Source organism: Drosophila miranda, chromosome XR (genome assembly GCF_003369915.1).
Source record: "Drosophila miranda strain MSH22 chromosome XR, D.miranda_PacBio2.1, whole genome shotgun sequence".
Taxonomy (NCBI): domain Eukaryota; kingdom Metazoa; phylum Arthropoda; class Insecta; order Diptera; family Drosophilidae; genus Drosophila; species Drosophila miranda.
In genome coordinates, this window is record NC_046674.1 from 1,249,656 (window position 1) to 1,272,361 (window position 22,706).

General features: G+C 46.8%; 2 protein-coding genes and 1 pseudogene across 9 annotated transcripts; 1 reads left to right on the top strand and 2 right to left on the bottom strand.

Moving 5' to 3' along the window:
• Window positions 1-377: 377 nt before the first annotated feature.
• LOC108152408 (SRSF protein kinase 1) lies at window positions 378-6,021 on the bottom strand. 6 transcript variants are annotated; one of them, XM_017281714.2, is made up of 8 exons: window positions 4,751-5,901; window positions 4,422-4,643; window positions 3,908-4,359; window positions 3,491-3,843; window positions 3,120-3,227; window positions 1,787-2,383; window positions 1,446-1,716; window positions 378-1,391 (listed from the first exon to the last, which is right to left on the bottom strand). In XM_017281714.2, exons 1-8 carry the CDS (start codon window positions 5,425-5,427, stop codon window positions 1,195-1,197), a joined length of 2,877 nt encoding a protein of 958 aa, XP_017137203.1. In that variant the 5' UTR covers window positions 5,428-5,901; the 3' UTR covers window positions 378-1,194. The 6 variants fall into 6 exon arrangements, with proteins under 6 accessions (XP_017137203.1, XP_017137204.1, XP_017137206.1 ...); XM_017281715.2 differs by having other exon boundaries at window positions 1,787-2,380; window positions 4,751-5,894; XM_017281717.2 differs by having other exon boundaries at window positions 1,787-1,891; window positions 4,751-5,880.
• Window positions 6,022-7,527: 1,506 nt separating this feature from the next.
• Window positions 7,528-8,416, top strand: LOC117186451 (annotated as a pseudogene).
• A 2,015-nt stretch (window positions 8,417-10,431) lies between these two features.
• LOC108152732 (dnaJ homolog subfamily C member 5 homolog) lies at window positions 10,432-22,669 on the bottom strand. Of its 3 annotated transcripts, none has more exons than XM_033388118.1 (7): window positions 22,455-22,669; window positions 15,388-15,526; window positions 15,160-15,312; window positions 14,935-15,066; window positions 13,468-13,530; window positions 12,516-12,714; window positions 10,432-11,757 (listed from the first exon to the last, which is right to left on the bottom strand). In XM_033388118.1, exons 1-7 carry the CDS (start codon window positions 22,487-22,489, stop codon window positions 11,735-11,737), a joined length of 744 nt encoding a protein of 247 aa, XP_033244009.1. In that variant the 5' UTR covers window positions 22,490-22,669; the 3' UTR covers window positions 10,432-11,734. The 3 variants fall into 3 exon arrangements, with proteins under 3 accessions (XP_033244009.1, XP_017137763.2, XP_017137764.2); XM_017282274.2 differs by lacking the exon at window positions 22,455-22,669 and adding an exon at window positions 17,077-17,299; XM_017282275.2 differs by lacking the exons at window positions 13,468-13,530; window positions 22,455-22,669 and adding an exon at window positions 17,077-17,298.
• Window positions 22,670-22,706: the final 37 nt, after the last annotated feature.

Here is a 22,706-nt window from a genome sequence, read left to right on the forward strand (position 1 = left end):
AAAATATTTTCGTTTCTTAGATCTGGTTGGTAATGCGATTTCGATTTCTCGTTAAATATCATTGGTATTATTTTGGTGTTGTGCAAACTTCGTTCCGTTCCGTTCCGTTCTTTTTCAATTCCACTACAACGAGTAGATTAATGGCTTATTATGAAAATGTTGTGGAAACGAAACAAAATAATTGCGGATCATTAATCTGCCTGGGTGCAGGATACAGGCTCCAAGTGGGAGGGTTATGGCAACCAAAAAAAAAGATGGGGAAACATAGCCTTAGGGTTCTACGATAATCAATAATCTGCTTGGTTAAATGTACCACAATCACTACATGCTGCTAGAAAGCACTCTGTATTTTTATCTGATTTATCTGTATCTAAATCTGTTTTTGTGTCTGTGTCTGTATCTGTATCTGTATCTGCATCTGCATCTGATCTGTATTGAACATTGTCGATATCTACACTTAGGGTTCGTTAATTATACACATATCATATATTATTGGCTTTATAGTTAGTCGTAGTATTATTAATTATGCGCTTCTCTCAATATTTTGCTAGTTCGTATAATTTATTTAGCATGTTTATTTGGGTGTTTTCGCTTGAAAGTGTTTTCCATTTCAGTCAGTCAGTTTAGGCATCTGTTGACTTCAAAATTGTCGTCATTGTCTTTTGTTTTTACTTGTTTCTCTTTAAATATAAAATATATATATATATACTATATATATGCTTGTATATACATACATATATATGTATGTACGCAGTTGAAATAAAATCGTGAAAAAGATTTGCGCATTTAGCCGCTTTCGTTTTCATTGTTTGTTTAAAATAAAATCGCTCTTTAGCAATTACGTTTAAAGCTCTCGAGTACAAAAATCGTGTTTCAAATGAAAAAAGCTTAAAAAATTCCAGGCGGCACATCCACATCTCCTTTCTTGTCCCGTATCGTATGTGTGTTTGCTGTTTGCGTGTGTGTTTTTGTTTCTGTGTTTGTTTGTGTATCGAATCCTTTAACTCTAGTTTTGTTTGGTTTTTGTTTTGTTTCCGTTTCCGTTACCGCTTTCAACGCTATCAACTAAAATTTCTCGTTTATAACAAACTGGGTCGCATATAAAATTTAAGCCTAGAAATATGAGTACGAAATACGTATGTTATGTATTATTCATGGGTCTATGCCTGTGGTCTGTCTCCTCTCCCGGGGACACTAGACGAACTCCTCCTGGTCGAGCCAGGGATGCTGCAGGCACTCGGCCGCCGAGGCCCGTATGACGGGATTGTACTCTAGCATGGGCAGCAGGAAGTCGGAGAACTTCTTGGCCTCCACCGGGTCCCAGTCGTACTTCTCCACGAGCACGTTCATCAGGCTCCACGGTTTCAGCTTGGTGATGTTCCTCAGGTTGCCTGCAAGGGACGGTCTTTGAGTGTAATACAGATCTACGACTGATGATGGCTTACCATAACTGGTGAAGTACTTGAGTCCGTGCTTGCCCCGCAGTATCACCGACTGCGGAATGGAGCCCAGCAGCTCGACGATGTGCGCCAAGTGGTCCTCGTCCCGGCTGTACGACTCGCCGGCATGCGGGTCGAACAGATAGTCGCCGGTGGCCAGCTCGAAGGCCAGGCAAGCGGTGCTCCAGATATCGGCGGTATAGTTGTAGGGTGCCCCCAGCAGGACCTCGATCGATCGGTACTGCCGCGTCTGTATGTCCTCGGTGAAGTGATGGTACTGCCGGAGGGTACAGTATGTAGAATGGGTTACTAAGACGTATGCGAGTGGGGGTGCGGGTTCTACTCACATCGTAGCATGCGTTGCCCAGATCGGCGATCTTAACCCGCACGTTGCTGTTGCTGATGAGCGACTGTATCGTGTAGGTGTTGTTCTGGCTACTCTGACTCTGGTTCTGCGAAGATATGGCATTGGCATGGACATTTAATTTAGCGGATGTGTTTGCTGATGTTGCAGTAGTTGTTGTTGTTGTTGTTGTTGTTGTCGTTGAGGTCGAGTTGGTTGTAGTTGTAGATGTATGGTCGCCATTGTACAGCTCTGTGCTTGCAGTTGCAGTTGTTGCGGTTGGAGTCGTAGTTGTTGGCGCTAGATGCGTGAACGAGTACGTGCACGTGCTGGGGGGCGTGGCTGAGGCGGAGGTGGAGATGGAAACTAAGGCTGTGGCAGGAGTTGCACTGGGAGTGGCGGTTGTGGCGGCTGTGACGGTTGTGACGGTTGTGGAGGGGCAGTTCTGGTTGTTGGTGTACTCGCTGGGCATGGACGTGCACGTGCTTTGAGTATTTGTGTTGATCTTTGGGTTGGTATTCGGATTCGTGTTGGCGTTGTAGGAGGGGCAGGAGTTGTTGGTGGAGGCGGGGTTGGAATTGGAGTTGGAGCTGGGCAGCTGCTTCATATAGATATATCGTAATATTGTATACAAATTGGTTCACACAAAGAAAGAAAGGAGAAGAAAAAGAACACACAATGTTGGTTTGCTTCGATTTTGTTTTTTTTTTCTTTTTGGTTTTCGGTGCATATAAGAAACACATATGTATGTACGTATAAAAGAGGGAGCCCAAAGCTGTGTTGCTCCGGGGAGATCCGAGCTTTGAGCCCCTTGGTCAATGCCCAGTGGGAAATGCTCCCCCCGGGCCAGTGACCATCACACAGAACATCAATTAGAACACGAACGAACAGCTTAGACTTAGGCGCAAATGATATAACCATAGATACACACATATGCAGGTTTAGGCGGGTAAATGCAGGTAAAGCACTGGGTGGGTAGACGTGCCTCCACTACTTAAACATCTAAAGCCGCTAGCAGCACAATCAAACATCAAGCATTTCTCATTCTAGGTCTAGACTCTAGTGGACTCCAGTTTAGAGCATGAGTGTGGGTTTAGTGTGACGGGTGTGTGGTAAAACGAATCCGGATCTGAACTTAAGAGCGATGGGGATGGTTGAACAGTAACTAAGCAGCAGCCGGGACAGGAACTCTTTCGCCGGGATCTTTGGGCGGTCCAGAGACCCAGTTTCCGGTTCCAGTCCCGTCCAAGCATTCAAAGCAACTAGCGAACTAGCGAACGAGTGAGCCATCCTCCGAGGAGCTCTACGGCTCGGACTAAGTCCAACATCCACTTTACCTTGTCCGCCGGCTGGCCACTGGGACTGGCGTCGGGGTCATCGGTAGGCGTGTCGCTGGCCATGGTGCTGTGGTCGCCCAGGGTGTCGTCATCGCAGTCGACGGAAGACTGCAGCAGATATGATCAAATCAAAAGGCAACGTGGAAAACAAAAGGAAAATTATAAGAGTACAAAATTTGTAGCTGTAGAGTGTGGAGTGCGTGTGTGTGTGTGTGTGTGTGTATTGTATCTGTGTGACTGACAATATCGAGAGTGCAAAATGCTGTACCATGGACGCACACCAAGTGATAAGAGGGGGGTAATCCTTCGAGGGTAAGCGCTGTCGAGTGTGAGGAGGAGAGGGTAGCCGCAACCTGTGGACCTTGACTCACCTTGGCAGTGATTTTCTTCTCGGTTCGATATCGGTTGTTGAGAATGGGACTCTCGACGCCACCACCCAGGCCCCCGATCAGGCTGACGCCACCGCCGATGCCGTTGCACTCGCTGTCGCCGAGCAGGCTCGAGTACTTGGAGGCCAGCGAGGAGGTGGTGTTCGAGTTCAGGGTGGACGAAGTGGTGGTGTCGTCCTTGTCCAGCGAGGACATGGCCACAGCGGCCAGAGGCGTCGAAGAGGTCGAGTTGTTGCCCGTGCTGTTGCTCGTGTTCGTGTTGGTGTTCGTGGATCCGTTAGGTTCGATCAGCGGCCACTTGGACCGCGTCTTGGTCTGCTTCTCGATGGAGCTGACTGGGGGAGGGAGAGCAGAGGTTTAGCCGACTGGATGGATAGTCCTCCTGCCGAAGGGACCTACTGTACGAGTCGGGGAAGTCGGCTCCCTTCACGCGCAGACTGTTGATCTCGTCGTCGATTTGCTGGTTCATGGCTGCGGCATTGTCGATCACCAGGAGGATGTTCTCCGGCTTGATGTCCGTGTGGATGATGCTGCACTTGCTGTGCAGGTAGTCCAGCCCCTCCAGCACCTGCTTGATGATGTTGCGCACCTGGGCGATGGCCAGGCCCTGGTAGTTGTTCTTCACGATCAGCTTGTACAGGCTGCAGCCGAGCGCCTCGAACACCAGGCACGTGTGCATCCCGTTCACGCCGCGCACCGTGAAGTGGTTCATCAGCCGGACGATGCGCTCCCGCTTCACGTCCAGTGGGTCCGCGTCGCGGATGGCCTCCAGCAGGCGGATCTCGTCTGCGGCCGTCTCGATGTAGTGCGGAGCACTCTTCACCACCTTGAGGGCCACGTACTTCTCGTCTCTGCGGGGTAAGAAAGGGAGGCTATATACCAAGCAGAAGGACTACACATTCGGAATGCTCACTTGAGATCCCGGCACAGCCAGACGGTGGAGAAGTGACCCCAGCCCAGCTTCCGGACCACTCGAAACCGATTGTCGAATATGTCGCCGATGACCACCGGATGGTAGCCGCCGCGGCAATACTGAGAGGCGTCCTCCTGCTCCTCGTCCGACACGTACAGACTGCTGTCCGACGAGTCAGGGTAGATCTCGTCTGTCGTGCTCAAGGTCCCGCGGGGCTCCGAACTGAAATGTTTATAGAATTATACGAATTAGTAGGGATTGTCTTTTCTGGTGGAGGCGATGGGGGATATCTTATGGTTTGCACGGGGAAAAGCCCAACCCGGACCCACATGAACTCAGGGAGCTCCGTTGTTTCCTCCTCCCTCGCTGGAACAGGGACAGGGACTGAGACTGGCTCCTGCTGGGGGAGACTGATCGTCAACGGCTGCTCCCTCGGAGGAAGGTAGCCTTCGAGGACGCGCTCCATGGGAGAAATCGGCTCAAAGACCAAGGCCTGGTGCCGATGGGGCTTGGGGCGCTTCGACTGCTGCCGCAGGGCGATGAGGACGGGCCCGGCCGAGACGCAGACGCGCTTTTTGGTGAACCTCTTGCGACGCTTTTTCTCCTCCACCTCGAGCAGGGCCTCCGTTTCCGCCTCCTGGGCGGCGCGCTTCTCCTGCTCGGAGACAAAGTTAAAGTCGCAGATCAGCTGCTTCGTGACGTCCGCGGTGGCCGTGTCGCTGGGCGGCTCCTCCGGACTCCGGCTGCTCCACTGCTGCAGCTGGTACATAAGATAGAGGAAGAAGAGGAGCAGCGAGGCCTGGAGTACGCCAACGAAGATCTGATCCTGGGCGAGAGTGTTCGCCACGTGACGGCTCTGCTGATTCACCCAGCTGGCCAGCTCCATGATGCCCTGCAGGCTCTCCAGGTAGCTGGGGTACAAGTCCAGCCAGGGACCATCTTTCCAGGGCCACTCTGCCTCAGCTGCCGCTGTGGCATTGTCCTCCCTGGGGCAGGTGGCATCCATTCTCGTTCCCCGGCTGCCCGCTTTCTAAACGCTTCAGTGCTCGATTCGACAATTGGATTTCTTTTTCGATTGTCGCGTCTACATGGCCCCCGGCTGCAGTAACGGGGTGCAGTGGTGGCATCGGCGGCGGCGGCGGTGGTGGGGGTGGGGGTGGTGGTGCTGGTGCTGGTGGCGACCTTGACTTTCCTATGCCTTCACTTGCATGGCGGGGACCGCCCGACGAAAGCGACGAATGCCCAGCGAGGAGTAAACACACACACACCCCTTACATAACCAGTGCGGGGGAAATTGGGTGAAAACCAAATATCGCGCAGCGGAAAACGAAAAAATCTTAATTATGAAAAGTATCTGTATCTGTGGTGCTGCTGCTGCTGCGATTCAGTTCTTTGCCGTTCCGACCGATTCGTTCAGTTGCGTCCGCGAGAATGTCGAAATCGCTTTTCGCGTTTGTTTTCGCCCGTCTCTTCCTGAGCTGAGCGAGAAAAGCGGCCAGAGCCAGAGGAGAATGCTACAGAAAGAGCAATGGCAAGAGCAAGAGCTAGAGGAGGAGGAGCGAAGCGAAGCGAGGCGAAACGTTCGTTTTCCAACACGTCAGAACGTTTTCTGTTTTGTCGCAACTAAGTTTAGTCTTTCCGACTGCTACGACTGTCCGTCCGGAGCTTGTCCGTTCGAGTGTGCGACTGTGTACGGATCACCTAGAACCCGTACTCGCCCATACTCTCCGCCGATTCCCGCTCTCGGCACGAGTGTGTGTCTGTCTGTCTTTTGGCGTCATTATCCAATGTACTTCATCAATTCGATGTCGTTGTCGTTGTCGTTGTCGTCGTCGTGGTCATGGACTGCACCACACTAGGAAAGATTCCGCCGCATGTATGGGTATCATCATCATCATAGTCATCGTCATCATCGGGTTGATTTCTTGGGCATGCTGCCAAGTTTGCCTCCTTGCCTATTTACGTATTGTTTCACAAACATCCAAGCATACATGCATACCCGTATGCTCGAGCATACTGCCCTGCGAGAGGGGTACTCGACATGCAGGATTCCGAATATTTGCAATTCCAAAAACATTTCGAGACAAATTCAGGTGAGCGATCAACAGCCTTCAAACAGATTTAGAATCAAGCCTTAGCGGTTGTCAATGTTTGGGTTTTCCTTAATCTACCATCCTACCACCCTATCCCTGGAGTGGGTGGAACTCGAAATGCAAATTTTGAAGTTTCTAAAATGACTAAGCGGACTCTGGTATTGATTTTTCCACCGCCACAGACTGTTTACTGCTTCTTGTGAGTCGTGGCATGAGTCACCCTAATGCTCCACACATGGACTGTCACGCACCTTGGGCCGGAGAGCGCTCCGGAGAGTGCTGCTGCTGCTCTCCTACTGCTGCTGCTGCGACTGCTTCCTCAATATTATTATTTATAGACGCCGAAAAAAGTGAATAATAAGAATAGAACAAAAGCGCCAGAAGCCGAAGGTTTTCATGCCCTTTAATAGTTTTACCCACTAGATATTATCCAATTTGGCAGAGTTATGAATAAACATACGAGTACGGGTATAATTATCCGTCTTTAGAAAACAAAAGATCGTTCCTATGGCACCTATGTACATATATGATACACGTTTGTATGCAAACGCAGATGCATGCAAAGGCAGATTTCTTCAAAGAGCAGGGAGTTCATATATCAATGACGATCAGGAATACATTCATATATATTTTATGCGTTGCAAACAGCTGATATCAGTCGCAATAACCTCTCTGTAAGGGTATGAAAACAAAAAACAATAAATTCTAGAGAAAATCAGTGCAAAAAACGGGGAGTGGAGTGCTTGAATGCGGGTTTGTGGAGAGAGAAACGTCATAGCTCTTGCCAATTGCATTTGAGTGTGTGTGAATGGGTGTGTGCGGGTGTGGGTGTGGGAGCCAGGGAGCACGGCGGGCGCCACGGGTTAGCCATCTCCGTTGCTGGCGTCACGTGGTGGCGATTTTGCGGTTACGGAAAATTAAAAACGTAAACAAACGAAATGGATAAGCGCGAGGGTAGTAGGTGCAGGGTGTGGGCAGGGAGACGAAGGCAGGGCATTGGCGGAACTACGAAAATGAACAACGATATGTGGAATTGCCTTCCCATTCCGCGGCACGAGCTCACAGTGGGATGAGCGGAGTAAGCTGCTAGACACACCCACGGCCTACTTCTGATACTGTGTCACCCAGTGTACAGGCATATGTGTGTACTTTTGCTGGCCCAGTGGGAACGGAAACACTTGTCCGGCCCATCGGCACAGAAGAATCGAGAAGTGCTCGGCGGGTCACAGCTGGACGGAATTAATTGCCACGGGACGGAGCACGTGGCGTATACTTGATTTGCATAAGTACTTGGGGATAACCCGCCTCTGGCATGGATACTCACAGGCTGACGAAGGGTCCGCGCAGTGCCGGCATATCCCGTCGCCGGTTGAGCGGCGGGGATAGGGACAGCGAGAGGAAGTCCTGCTGGGCCTTGTCCTCGTCGACGATGCTTGTCGGGGTGCTGTAGATGCGCGTCGTTGGCAGATAGCCAATCTGCTGTAGAAAGTCGTCCCGGTAGGAGAGCTTGGTGGTGGACTGCGACGAGGTCAGCGGCAGCTGCAACGGCGAGGCGTAGAGCGGCGCCAGCGGCAGGGCGGCGGCCACCGCGGACAAGGAGAGCGGCTGCTGATGGGCCGGCGAGTAAAGGCCGCCGGCGCTGGAGCCGGAGCCCGTGCCATTCCCGGTTCCGTGGTGGTGCAGGTGCAGATGATGCGACGTCGTCGAGGTGGGCGGCGGCGCGTGAAAGTGCGGATAGGGAATTGCGGGCGGTGCTCGCGACAGATACGGCGGGGTGATGATCTTGTCGTCGAAGCTCCGCCGGAAGCTGAAGCCCTTCAGGGAGTGGCTGTAGTTGCGGTGCGAGAGCGGGGAGCTCCCCAGGTCGATGCTGGCCGCCGGGCCCAGCATCCCGGCCGTTAGGCTCTGCGTGGTCTTGCCGCTCGCCGTCGCCGTGGCGCTGCCCAGCATGCTCAGGGCCGGCGATGTTCGCAGCTGAGGGCTGCCACCGCCTCCGCCACTCGTTGCTGTGGTGGTCGAGAGTGGGGGCGAGATGGCGCTCAGCGTGGAGATGCCGCTGTCACTGCTGCATATGCCGGCCGGCAGGGGGGGCAGAGAGTTCAGCGGGGTGTGGGTGGGCGAGATGAGGTGGTGCTTGCCATTGGCGGCGCCGACGAGGCCGGCAATGCCGCTGCTGGGGAGTACCGGAGCCAGGATGGGGGATCTCCTGCGTGTCCAACGTTTGAGTCTCTTCTCCGTCTCCGTCTCCCTCGCTTGCTGCTTCTGTTTCTGCTACTGCCTAGGAGCAGCTACTTCGAGTCTTTGTCCTCATCGTTGTCCTGCTTCCTTTGTTCCGGGACCTCGGAGTCGGAGTCGGTTTCAGTTCCACCTCCGCTTCCACTTCCACTTTCAGCTTCCGCTTCAGCTTCGTGCTTGTTCCCGTCGAGTGGACTGGAGGCTGGCTTTGTGTAACATACTTCTGTGCGTAGGAAAATCAATGAAGCCCCGTGTGCCTAAAACATTTTAATGCATTTTAAGCAGCGTTTTTCTCGCTTTGTAACCCAAATTGCGCATGAAAAAATAAAAGCGAAAAAGCCACGCACAAACACACAAACACACAAGCTCACACACACTGGCACTGGCACTGACACCGACACCCACACCCACACCCACAGCCACAGCCAGAGTTGGGGAATTTTTCCACGGCTTGCTTTTGATTTGATTTGCCTTTTTCGCCTGGTTTTCGCCACCTCCCCGTTCGGCACACTGGCAGGCACTCTTCGCCAGGTCTCCGTCCGTAATCTGGTTAACAACGGAATTGATTTATCTGCGACAATTATAGCGAACACATTTCACATTTTACACTTTAATGTTTCCTCCCGAATCGGATCTGGCAGGAGCAGCAGCCAGGAAAATTCTTGTTCCCTTCTGTCTCTCTCTTTCTCGTGTGGCAGGAAATGCGCCGCGCAACAAACTCTCCCGACTGACGGCCCTTCGGCTTCTGACAACTCTGCAGCGAAGTTTCGAGCCGCCTTCCTTTGCCCCCTTTTCTAGGCAGACGCGGGGGGAGAGCGACAAAGAGCGAGAGAGCGAAAGAGAGAGAGCTGTGAGGAGACGGCGCATGTGCTGGCTAGTGGCTGAGTTACTGCCCCAAAACAAAACAAAGTCAGAAAGAGCGAGTGCGAGTGCGAGTAAAAGCTAACTGTATCAGCTGTCAAAAGTTCACCCCCAGCGAAGGCGGGCGAGGAAAGAGGACGGTTAGCTTGTCGCCCAGTTTGTTTACCATCCGCCATCCGCCATCGGCCATCGGGATAACGGTAACAACAGAGCAGAGCAGAAGAGAAACTGCGTTCCTTGTTGAGCTTTGCAGGAGGATCGAAAACGAGTCGTCTGGGGGACACTCGATAAGCAGAAGTATTCTCAGATTCAGATTTCCAACACTTCGAGGCTGATCTGTAGAAGTATCCTCTGGAAGCGTTTGCCCTCTAACCAGGAGAAGTATAGCATATCCACAGTACTTGTATAGTTTATATAGTAAATTTTTATTGATTTCGGCTTCATGGACCGACTCATACCAGAGTATAATTCAAATTTGAAAACAATGTTATTAGGTTTAAATGTAGTTTACTTGTATTTTTTGTTTTGTTTTGTTTTTGCTTTTGCTTTTGCTTTTGCTTTTGACTTGTACTTGAACAATAAATACACACGCAAATCCGTAAAATGTAATTATCATTAATTGAATTTCATATATGTATGCATGTTATACTATGTATAGACCAGAAGAGTAGACCCCCATCGATCCTTTTTGGAGGTCGGCACAGAGCCTGGATCGAGGGAGTTTCAGCGATCCCTGTCACTGCGGGGGCTACTTGCTCTGACTCCGCCATAATTTTATTGATATCAAGGGGTTAGAGGGTTAGAATAAAGGGGCTACCAAGTATTGTATATAAAATTTAATTCTTGCTGGACTAATCGCATTCATTTACATTTAAAAGCGGTTTAACAACAAAAATGACACACAAAAAAAAAACAGGAATTGCAATTCAATTTGGAAAGAATACAGAATACATACATATGTGCAATACTTTTGGGGGGTTACAATTTAACTTTTGATTACTCGTATTAAATATATATATATATATTTATATATGTATAAAGATGGAGGCTATTATTATAGTTTATATATTCCTTTACGTGTCGCCTTTCATCGTCTTCTCCTCCTCATCTTCCTCCTCTGTTTGTCTGGTGTGTGATGCTTAATTGTTTAACTTGACTTATTTACATTTGCATTTGGATCGGATCGGGTCGGGTCGGATCTGAGCAATCTACTCTCGACCCGCCACCGCTCACCGATCGACAGCTGCAATAGGATATATTCTGTCTGCTTTACATAAGTTAATTCATTAACAATTTGGTGCGAAACAGAAACAATCGGTGAAGAGGAAAATTCCAGAACAATTTAGCTAACCGAAGGCTAGGCAACGACACAAATGCAAACTAATATACATATATCATTTACATACATATATATATATATATAATTACAGGTGCCTCCTTCCACGTTGAATTCTGTCGAGTCGAGTCAATTCGATTCGATTCGGTTTGGTTCGGTTCGGTTCGGTTAAAACACACAATTCAATTCACGGAGCTACGCAGGAAGGAGGGCGATCCGCTGTCCTTTTCCTAAGCAAATTTTTAGATACATATTTCATAGATCTGATTTGATAAACTATCGGCATGCAATTGAATCGAAATACTATACTCGTACTCTATATAGTATGTATATTATTGGTGCGCTCTCGTTTCGAGTTGTATGTTATGTAGGTATGGTATATATGTATATCTATGCGTACACGGGTGCAGACCTGAGGGGCCTGGCCTGAACAATGGAAATGATGAAACGGTTACACGAAATATGGACCAAAATCAACCCTGACTGGCATCGGCATCGGCATCGGCATCTGCATCTGCATCTGCATTTGCATTAATTGGAAGCTGGCAGCGTCGCCTCAAAGTATATTTATTTAAAATTAGAGTTAAGTGCTACAGCTTACAGTAATACATAAGTTATATGTTTTCTCGTTTCAACATAACGGGCACTCATCTTAAAAACAATTTTAATAGTTATCAAATAAATCAGCTTTTGCTCTGCTTAACTTTTCTTCTGTTCTGTTTCTGTTTCTGTTTATGTGTCTGTGTCTATATCTGAAACGTAAGCATGCACAGGGGGCTTGGGCTCGCCTAATATTTTTGATTAACCATATCTAGAGGTGAAGAGAGAGAGAGAGAGAGAGAGAGAGAGAATAGAGTAGAGAGTGATAAGTGATAACAAAATAAAATTCCACATGTTGCATAACAAACGAATCGAACAAAATGTTAACAAAATTCCGAATATACTTTTCAGCAGATCATGGCAGTGTCTTTCATCTTTGAAAATTTATTTGTTGCCAAGACGGTTGTTAATTTAATATAAAATGTTAACAAAACGAAAACTTGCAAATGCTTGAAGGGGCGTTTAGGAGCGGTGACTGTGAGACTGTAGGTGCCGCAGACCTGAGGAACGGAAGGATATGGCGGGCATCAGTCACATCATAAGTCGCAAATCATAAGTCGATCGGGCAATGTTTCAAACTAAAAGTTGTTCGTGTATACGAGAGTATCTGTAGAGTGTAGATCGCATGACCGGCTGGATGTGTTGGTATGGCTTGGCAGAGACTTTACATACATGGTAGATTGATTCGAGTTTAAAAATATACTATTCGGGCCTCAGATTCAGACTGGGCCTCATCGAGTACACGAGAGCTTAACTGCTAGAGAGGTGTTATGTACGAGTATGTATGTGGGCGCTGCGCTGGCTGGGATATTTCGAGAGTTAACAGTTTCTTTCAGTTTCGGTTCAGAACGAGACCGGAGGTTACAATATTTGTTCGAGTTACGTTGCGCACATTTAACAAGTTCGATGGTCAAAGACGCTTTAGGGATAAGTTTTTATGCTGGCTGGCTGGCTCGACTCTTTATATACCTGGCGTGTATGTTGTCTGCTCTGTGGTGTTCAGCGACGTGTTCTCGTTGGCCGCCACGGGGGCGCCGGTGAATGGATTCACGCCCACAGCTGCTCCACTCGGCGGTGGCATGGCGAAGACGGTGGACTGCTCGCGTGGCTGCGAGGTGACGGGGCCGCCGCCCGCACCAAGATTCACGTCGTCCAGATCAACGTCCTCCTGCGGGGGCACACAAGAACGGGGTTAGAAATGCTCGTCCAACTGGAGCTCTTGTTTCGAGAGTCTCGTGTGTCTGTGTGTGTGTGTGTGTGTGTGTTAGTAGAGTGTGTGATCGGAGTGGTTCCTTCGGCAATGTTTAGTCAAAAACTGTTGGAAGTAAGCGGTACACAGAGCGGTCTACAAGCACTAAATTACATTTATGTATGCTAGTATGCTACTTTGTTAGAGGGTTATAGGGTTAGAGGGCAAGCCAAATACACACTACGAAATCAAAATTGGCCAGAGGAGGAGAGCGGTTATAGGAAAATCATAAGACATTTACCCAAGCACTTACAGCAGAATGGAACGATTGAACCCGCTTCCACAGAACACTTTGCTTTTCACTCCGTCTTCTTCAATTTATACTGGGTTAATTTTGACAACTAAATAAGTGTGCGGGCGTCTAAATTTCGTTCCCAAACATAACAGTTCTGATTGGGTCCGAGCTCGGAATTTGGTTTAAATTTGGAGTCTGCTTTGGGCTTGTTAGTGTTACGGTTTTAAGTAGTATGTAGTTGCTTGGTTAGAGAGGACTTGAGGCTGCTCTGATCTCATGCGGTACTCGTGCCGGTATCATTTTGAGTCTGCTTTGGGCTTGTTAGTGTTACGGTTGTAAGTAGTATGTAGTTGCTTGGTTAGAGAGGACTTGAGGCTGCTCTGATCTCATGCGGTACTCGTGCCGGTGTCATTTTCGATTTCGATTCGCATACTTACAAGACGTGGCTGCTGTCCCAGGTGCGGTGGCAGATCACTAGCCTCTCGATTGCCATCGGGGCGCTATCGGAGCGAATGAGCCGTTTGTGTGTGGAGGTGGTTGGTTGGTTGGTTGGTTGGTGGTGGTTGTGGTGGTGGTGGTGGTGGGAGAGTAGTAGGTGGATTGATGAGTCGATCGAAGAGTTTTGAGAAAAAAAGTTAAACAAAAATAGAAACGTAAATCGTATCGTCGGCTTCTCTTGCTTGCATTGGAGCAAACAAACAAAGAATAAGGCTGAACAAAATGCAGTGCGCGAATGCAAATGAAAACCAATTCAAAAGTCTGAATGCGTAATGGAGCACGTACAAAAACAAGAAAAACAATCGTGGATCAAATCAAAACTCGTCTGGAAATTCGATAGTAATTCCCAGACTGAATATCGCAGGGAGCCCGATTATGTGTTATTTTTAGTCAAGAGATACATATACAAATATATATTCACATATGTATATGCACATACAGTACAGTTGAACTTCCATAACTCGAATTTTCTACATTTCGAACCAAAACGGATGGCAACGGTCTCCATTAGACGAACGTTTTCCTTGAATAATATTATATTGGTTCGACTTTTGGATGTTCAACTGTATTATATTTACATTTGTATACATATATATATATAGAGAGAGAGAGAGAGTGAGAGTGAGAAAGAGAGACGTTGGAAGCATTTGATGATTTTCGTGAAGTTCATGTTATAGAAATAAATATAATCAATATCGAATTTTGTATACGAAATATTTTGGAAACTTAAACTGAATGATCGAATCACTTGTGGGGATGGGTTAGTCGTGTTTACCTTTGGCCTCCCAGCTCTAAATGCTTACCCCGGATTACGGATTACGGATTACGGATCAAGGAATACTGATTACCGAATACGAAACCAAAACCAAAACCAATACTTACCAAAACGAAAAACTAACAACAGATCAGTGCAACATTCGTACGAGAAGAAAGCACATATTGTATACTATATATGTATGTACGAGATAAAGGGCGTGCCAAGCAATCTGATAGGTCAAGTAAATAATATGCACTAAATAATGGTAAACGTTTATTGATCGGGTTAAGCTACTAGCTGGTAAACGTTTGATGTGTGGATGGTCTAGGGACGCCTTGGGGAAACGTTTTTGACTAAACATTTGCTTCTCAAACGGAACTAATGCTATATGGCCTCACAAAAATCATCAAAATGTGTGTGTGTGTGTGTGTGTGTGTGTTTGGGGGATATTACAGTGTGGTGTGGGGGATGGAGGCATGCGTTAGTAGATAGATTTAGTATTTAAGACTTGCACCAGATTGATTTTCTTGTTTTCTGTCGTTTTTTTTTAAACTAATTCAAAATGGGTTCAGTTAGTAGCGGGCGGAGTTGGAGTTGGACTAAGATTTGGGGACAGGGTGTTGGCTGGGCCAATTCAAACATCACTCACGTTCAGATGTGCATACTGGTCGTGCGATTCGTTGACCGGCGGCTTGAACTTGCCGCAGCAGAAGTTGCAGCAGCAGCAGCAGCAGCAACAGCAGCAGCAGCCGGTGACCACTGCACAGCAGATAAACAAGGCCTGCAAGGGAGAAAACGTTATACAGATGTTGAATGGCACACATCATATATGCATCGTATATGTATATGTATGCGTAAGTGTCACCGCACTGACCTTCACCGCCGGCGATGTGACCACAAAGTATGCATTCACATTCTCCTCGCCGAACTGCTCGGCTATATACAGTCCCAGGGAGCCATAGTTGTCGTAGATATTGCGTTTGGTCTGGTCGCTCAGAATCGAGTGCGCCCGGTTCACCTCCTTGAACTGAAATCCAGACAATGGCAAAAATGATTAGGGCACACTCCCTATCATCCCATCTATGCAACACAATCGCTTTACCTTATCGGAAGCATCGACGTTGTCGGGATTCTTGTCCGGATGGTATTTGAGTGCCAGCTTCCGGTAAGTCTTCTTGATATCGTCTCCGGTGGCAGTCTTCGGAAGTCCCAGGATCTCGTACAGCGAGTCCCCCGATGTGCTGTATAGAAGGAGTAGAAAATCATTAATAGTCGCTCTAAAAGGTTCTCCCTCCTCTCTCTGCAAAACTTTCACATTGCGAACCTTGGAATACGCTTCTGATAACAAACCGGGTTAGATAACAGTGCGTTCAGATTAAGTACGGAAAGAATCTTTAGCGGGGGAGTACTGTGCGGCTGGCATCTGCGAATCAGAGCTGAGCCAGCAACAATGCCTGACTGGGACGGGGCGATAAGAAGCAAGCTGTGACGACTCCCTTGATGAGTCAGTGGCCATTCACAGCAACAGTTAGGTGCGGAGTGGCACGCGATAGCCCTGCAGGCGCCTGCGCCCCTACCCTGGAATCGAGCGGTCGGTCACTGCCGGATGCGTAACCACGGGCCCGTCGGAAGCAGCTGGCATTGACAGCGCAAGAAAAGCAGCAGCAGCGGCACCAAAGCAGAGGTCGCGTGCAGCATAGATTGCACCCCTTCCTTCTCTCTGCCGCATTCTACCACATGCACTTCGTATGGATTTTCTTGAGCAGGTTGGCAGGGCGTAGCTATTTATAAGCCCGCCCAGCGAAGGGGGCACTGCTGCGGCTGGCTCTAGCTGTTGTTATGTTATGTCTGCAACCGGGGGCAGGCAAATCTACAACCTGATAAGACAACGAGCGTCGAGAGGGCAGAAGAGGCTACGCAACGAAGCCCAAATGCTCTCCTCTTGAAGGGGATGATGACAATGATGATGGTGATTAGGACTCGAGCGGACGAGAAATTCAGGGTCACTTTTGGGTGGTGGGGTGTAATTGTGTGAGGAGCGAAGGAAGGCGTTTCAGGGCCAAGGACAACGGCAGTCGTCACGAAGGCGCAGCGCGAATTCAGATTCGCTTTCGCCTTGAAAAATTTGCAGCCGTTCAGAATTGGGCCAAATGGAGGTGGCCGTCAGAATTACTCATTGGGCATCGAGTTGGGAGCGAGCGAGCAAGCCGATACTATGACATAGATAACAGGTACTCTTTTCTGTGTGCATGTGTACGTGCGGGTGGATCGCACTTGTTGTTATCGCCCATCAAACATTTGCATCATGTTTTAGTCCGATTTGGTGTTGCACGAAATAGTTATTAAATTCCATTCTGCGGGGGAGAGGGAGATGCACAGACAATCAATGGGAAATTGCAGCAGGCCAGAAAATCCTTGGCCTTGCTCTGGACGAGACCGTTTGTCTTTCAAATGCAGCAGCGGCAGCTGTCACACTGTGTTTTGCGCTCTCTCTCCCTCTCGTATGTCTCCCCCCACCACCGCTTCTCCTGATCCTGCTCCTTGTTTATCCCGGGACACACATCCAAAGGAATGCCATACGCCGTACAACTTCTGCCGCGAAAAATCAATTAAACGCCGACTGCGCTGCCGCAGTCTGCGCGCAGCTGCTAGTCACACACACACACAATGCTAGTGTGTACTCTACCGATGGTCTGAGTGTGTGAGTGCGCGCAGCAGAAGAAAAAAAGAAGGAATAGCACGAACAGACAAGGGGGATATTTCGCAGAACTTGCGAATTATTTTCACTTACGAGAGTTTTCTCTTGTCCATGCCTCCGCCGCTCATTTTGCTGCTTGCGATGTCACTGTGTCTCGGGATTAATCTATTTACCACTTATTGCAGTTGCTATCACACGCCCTGGGCTGCCCAAAACTCTCCAACTCTCTTCTCCGTTTATGCTTTCTAAGTTGCTATCGCCGTCGCCGTTTGCCTCGTTTCTTCACTATTTTTTTTTTGCAATGAAATTCTGAATAGCGATGTCAGGCACTGACATATTATCGATATATATTTTTTGTTGACAATATATATTTCTTGTACTGGCGATAACATAAATATTTTTCGGTATTTTTCCCAGCTACGGTGAAGTCAGGGGTGTTTCCGACCCGATAAGCCAGGGGACGGATTGAACAGAACAAAAAAAACAAAAACATACAAAAAAAAACGAGGGGGAACGTTGTGAGTTGCTGCGGACACCGCAACTCTACGGTTATACCCGATACTAAGTCAGTATGGCTCTCCTCCGGCAGACGCCGCTAATATTAAACGACACGACAAAGAGTGCGTGCGAGAGAGACAGAAAATCAGTCTGAGCGTGACGTCGGGCGCTGCGTAGCCACTGCAAATTGATTTGTTCCTATTGGCTATAAAAATGATCTGATCTGATCCAGATTCAGCAATCTGATAGATATGGTCATTATCTATGATTCTGCGTTTTTAGTTTTCTCGAATGTGCAATATTGTGGATGCAACAGATTTTCGTCCTTTGTGTGGGCGGAAGGGGGTGGGGCGAAATTTTGAGATACACGTTTTATAATAAGATCTAACAGGAGTGCGGATACCAAATTTGGTTACTCTAGCCTTAATAGTCTCTGAGATTTTTGAATATCCCCAGATTTTCGTCCTTTGCGGGGGCGGAAGGGGGTGTGGCGAAATTTTGAAACAAACTCGTCTCGGTCCGATATATTAGGAGTGTGGATACCAAATTTGGTTGCTCTAGCTTTTGTAGTCTCTGAGATCTAGGCGCTAATGTTTTACTCTAAGCAAAGCCGCCTATGCTACGTGTGTGTTAGAGAGAGACAGGGCGAGAAAAAATGAAATTGTTTTCTTGATGCTGGCTATAATAATAATACGATCCAATTCAGATTCCGCAGTCTTAAAGATATGGTCATTCTCTACAATTCTACGTTTTTGGTTTTCTCATATCTTTAAAATTGTGGATGCCACAGATTTTCGTCTTTTGTGTGGGCGGAAGTGGGCGGGGCGAAGTTTTGAAATATTTTTGTAGCAGTGACATATCACAGAAGTCTGGATCCAAAACATCGTTGCTCTAGCTCTTATAGTCTTTGAGCACTAGGCGCTGAAGGGGACGGACAGACGGACAGACGGACGGACGGACAGACAGACAGGGCTCAATCGACTCGGCTATTAATGCTGATCAAGAATATATATACTTTATGGGGTCGGAAACGATTCCTTCTGGACGTTACACACATCCACTTTTACCACAAATCTAACATACCCCAATACTCATTTTGAGTATCGGGTATAACAATACTCATTTTGAGTATCGGGTATAAAAATCTAACCTATAGAACAGACTTGTCCTCGTTGGCACTTTCGTCAGCGGGGATAGTTGGTTTAACGAAACCAACAGACCTGGGGCCATTATGGCGCACGTTGATACGCTAAGCAGACAAGATCAAGTGACGAATATGGTAGAGGATGGTTATAGAGTCAAATACGGTTTAGAAATGTCCAATTTGGAAAAAGATGAGAGTAGAAAGAAATATACAAGGAATAGCGTAAGTAGAGACAACTCGGGTAGTGAGCATAAAGGTACCGTAGAGAACCCTGTGATTAAGTGTAGAGAATTAAATATCAGTAGAGAGCGTAGTAGTACCGTACAGAACCCTGCGATTGAGTGTGGAGAATCAAGTGCAGTAGGAAGTAGATTGGGAAATAGGTGGAAATCTGATGATAGAGAAAACCTTGGTAGTAATTGTAGAGATAACATAGAGAATAGTGAATATAGGGAAGAGGATGGATCGAAGATTAAAATTAGAGATTTTAGTCAATGTAGAGGAAGCGTTAACGATGTGGGGGGGGGGGGGGGGGGGGGGGGGGAGTAAAGTACATTAGTAGTAGGAATTCAGATAAAGAGAACAAATGTGTTGAAGATACAGTAGAGAGGGACAAGTTAGAGTTTCAGGAGGAAAGATTAAAATCATTGATAGTTGGGGTAGTAGGTGCAACGCCAGAAGATGTTGATTTGATATTACAAACAGAACAGATGCGAGATAAGGAAGTAGTTAGGATTCGAAAAATGCTAGAGGATGGAATTGAAGTAGATTTTGAAATGGTAGATGGTATTGTTTACAAGAGGAGTTGTGAAAACAAACTATGTCTCTATGTACCAATGTGTATGAAAGAGCAGTTGATAAGGCGGTCACACGAAAAACTAGGACATCTGGCCGTAGAGAAGTGCGTGAGTGACCTTTTGAGGACCTACTGGTTTCCGTCAATGAGAAGTAAAGTAGCAAGGTTCATCAGAAACTGTCTACCGTGTATACTACACTCGATGCCTAAAACAATCCATAACAGAACGCTCAATAGTATCCCAAAGTCGTGTATTCCTTTTCATACTCTACATATTGATCATTTGGGTCTGTTGCCGAGTATTAGATCTAAGCGAAAACACCTCCTTGTGGTTATAGATGCATTCACTAAGTTTGTCAAATTGTACCCGGTTAATAGTACCAGCACGCGGGAAGCGAAGGATGCCTTAAGTAAATATTTTGATTTCTATAGTCGCCCTACTAGGATAATATCAGATCGTGGGACCTGTTTCACCTCGTTAGAGTTCTCTAGTTTTTTGCTACATTAAGGTAGCTACAGGTGCACCGCAGGCGAATGGCCAAGTAGAGCGGGTGAATCGTGTTCTTACTCCTATGTTAGGAAAACTGTCAGAGCCCCTTGAGCAAGCCGATTGATATAGGTTGATGAGCAAGGTAGAGCACGCCATTAATAACTCCGTTAACAGCAGTACGAAAAAGACACCTAGCATATTGTCATTTGGAATACCCCAGAAAGGAGCTGTTGTAGATGAATTAACCGAATACCTAGAGGAGAAGTTAGCGTCAGACCTTACAGAGTTGGAAACTATAAGAGAAATAGCAAGTGAGAACATACGGTTGTCCCAGATAAGAAATGAGAAGATGTATGCCCATAAAAATAGAGCCCCATTAAAGTATGAACCTGGTGACTATGTAGCGGTCCGGCATGTGGACACAACACCGGGGATCAATAAGAAGTTCGCACCAAAGTATCGAGGACCGTACAGGATCAATAGAGTATTGGATAATGATCGTTATGAGGTTGTCGACATTGAGGACTGTCAGTTGACGCAAATGCCATTCCGAAGTATACTAGAACCAGCAAGGCTTAAACCCTGGGTAGAGTGTAAGGATAAAACCATGGTCTCATGTTGTTAATCGTATGTTAAGTAAGACAATACCGAATAAGAAATGTTTAACCAATTATCTGCCTTAGTGGGCGATATGTAAGATATGAATATTAGTTTAAGATTTACTCATCGATAGTATTATTAGAAACACCAATGTACTCGAGGACAAGTATCGATATGCCAACACACATTCATTCGAATACGACGATCAAGAAGGAAGAGCATATAATAAAAACGTGTTATTAAAAGTTTACATCCCCTTAAATTTTGGCCTTGCCACTCTGTTCGAAACTTCTTTCCTTTTCACCGCTTCTATGGGGTATCACCTATCGATATCTGCGCATGCAACACCGCCGATAACAACCTTATCCTCTTTTTTGACGTCGTTATATCAGACATACCGACTTTTGACTATGCTCATCGATTCATACAAAAATATCGGTAGTTTTGTGCGATAGGCGGAACATATCGGCGTTTTATAACCATATAACCGTTACTTTACAATATAATTTGTTCGCCATAAATTCAAAATATACACAGTACATGCATGCCAGTTTCGTACGGTTCTTCTATACAGCCTCTTTCATCGAGTTTTCAATAATGATTTTCTTTTTGCTTATGTGATAGGTATTTTTGGTATATACATATGTATGATTATCCGTTTTACGGTAATTCTAAGCTACTCAAAAATGGATTTGAAACGAGAATATACTGCTTTTTTCTATATACAATATTATCTAATATATGTACAGGGTGGTCTTTCATAGCTGTCGTACGTTTTAAAGCGGTCCTGTACAAACTCAAAAACTCTCAGACTTGTAGCCGTTATAAATTCTTACTCTTACGTTTATTTTGAATTGAATACACATATTTATCATTTCCAGCTTTTTATATAGCTATTGAAAGCTTTTAAGCGCTGGAAGCCAAACTTTCCTTTGTTGCGAACTTTCAGTTGCATTTACTTCCCTCCGCCAAGGAGCGCACACTGCACGAGAAAGAGTGAGAGAGAATGAGTAAGCGCTTGGAAGGGATTGCTGTGGCTGCACATTGATTTGTTCCTTCAGGCTTTATGTAGATGACAGTTGCGGCAATCTGGTAGATATGCAGCGCTACAAATTTCGGGATGGTAAAGAGATCAGAAAGCAAATAAGAAGAAATTATGCAATGTGAGGCATAAACCATTAAAAGATGAAATCTTGCTAAAACAAAACAGTCTTTGAGGCATTGAGAGACAACAAAAAATGCAGGCGGAAAGAAGGAAGTTGACTCTTCAGTGACTTCAGTCAATACGAAATCTGTTATACTATTGAGGCTTCCAATATCCGCTAAATGATCTGAATTCATTGGACTTCTGCTTATGGGGTTTCACGCTGGAAAAACTCAAAAGCCTGAAAAATATGATTTGAAGCAATTTAGCCGCCTGTTGCAGAAAAATGGGGTGCCGCTTGCCTCTGCCTTTAATTTTTAAATTAGATTTTGGGGATATGCGTAAAAATCCAAGATCCGACGAAGCGATCTAATTTTGTCTCGTGGAAAGAACATTCAAAAGTTTTATTTTGTCGAAATTTTAATTTGCGCTCTTCTGACCAACTCAAAAAGGCGCCCAAAAATGAGTAACGCAGCGCACAACGGTTTTCGGAATTAACGTCTTTGAGAGATACGGTCCCTCTGCGACGCACTTTTCAAAAACGGTTGACGACAAGCGGACGCGAGTTCAAAAGCGCGGGAGTTTCAACGCGCGAAAAGTTTTTGGATCCGGCCAGTAGAGCGAGCACAATGAAAAGCAAATAAGGCGGCGCGTGTCGAGTGTTTATAATACAATTGATTGCATCAAACCCAGTCGCCAGAGCAGCATTTAAAAATCTCTTTTGCATTCCCAACATCTGCTGCCTCCGGATGCCGACAAGGGGGATATTTCGCAGAACTTGCGAATTATTTTTACTTACGAGAGTTCACTCTTGTCCATGCCTCCGCCGCTCATTTTGCTGCTTGCGATGTCACTGTGTCTCGGGATTAATCTATTTACCACTTATTGCAGTTGCTATCACACGCCCTGGGCTGCCCAAAACTCTCCAACTCTCTTCTCCGTTTATGCTTTCTAAGTTGCTATCGCCGTCGCCGTTTGCCTCGTTTCTTCACTATTTTTTTTTTTCATTGAAATTCTGAATAGCAATGTCAGGCACTGACATATTATCGAT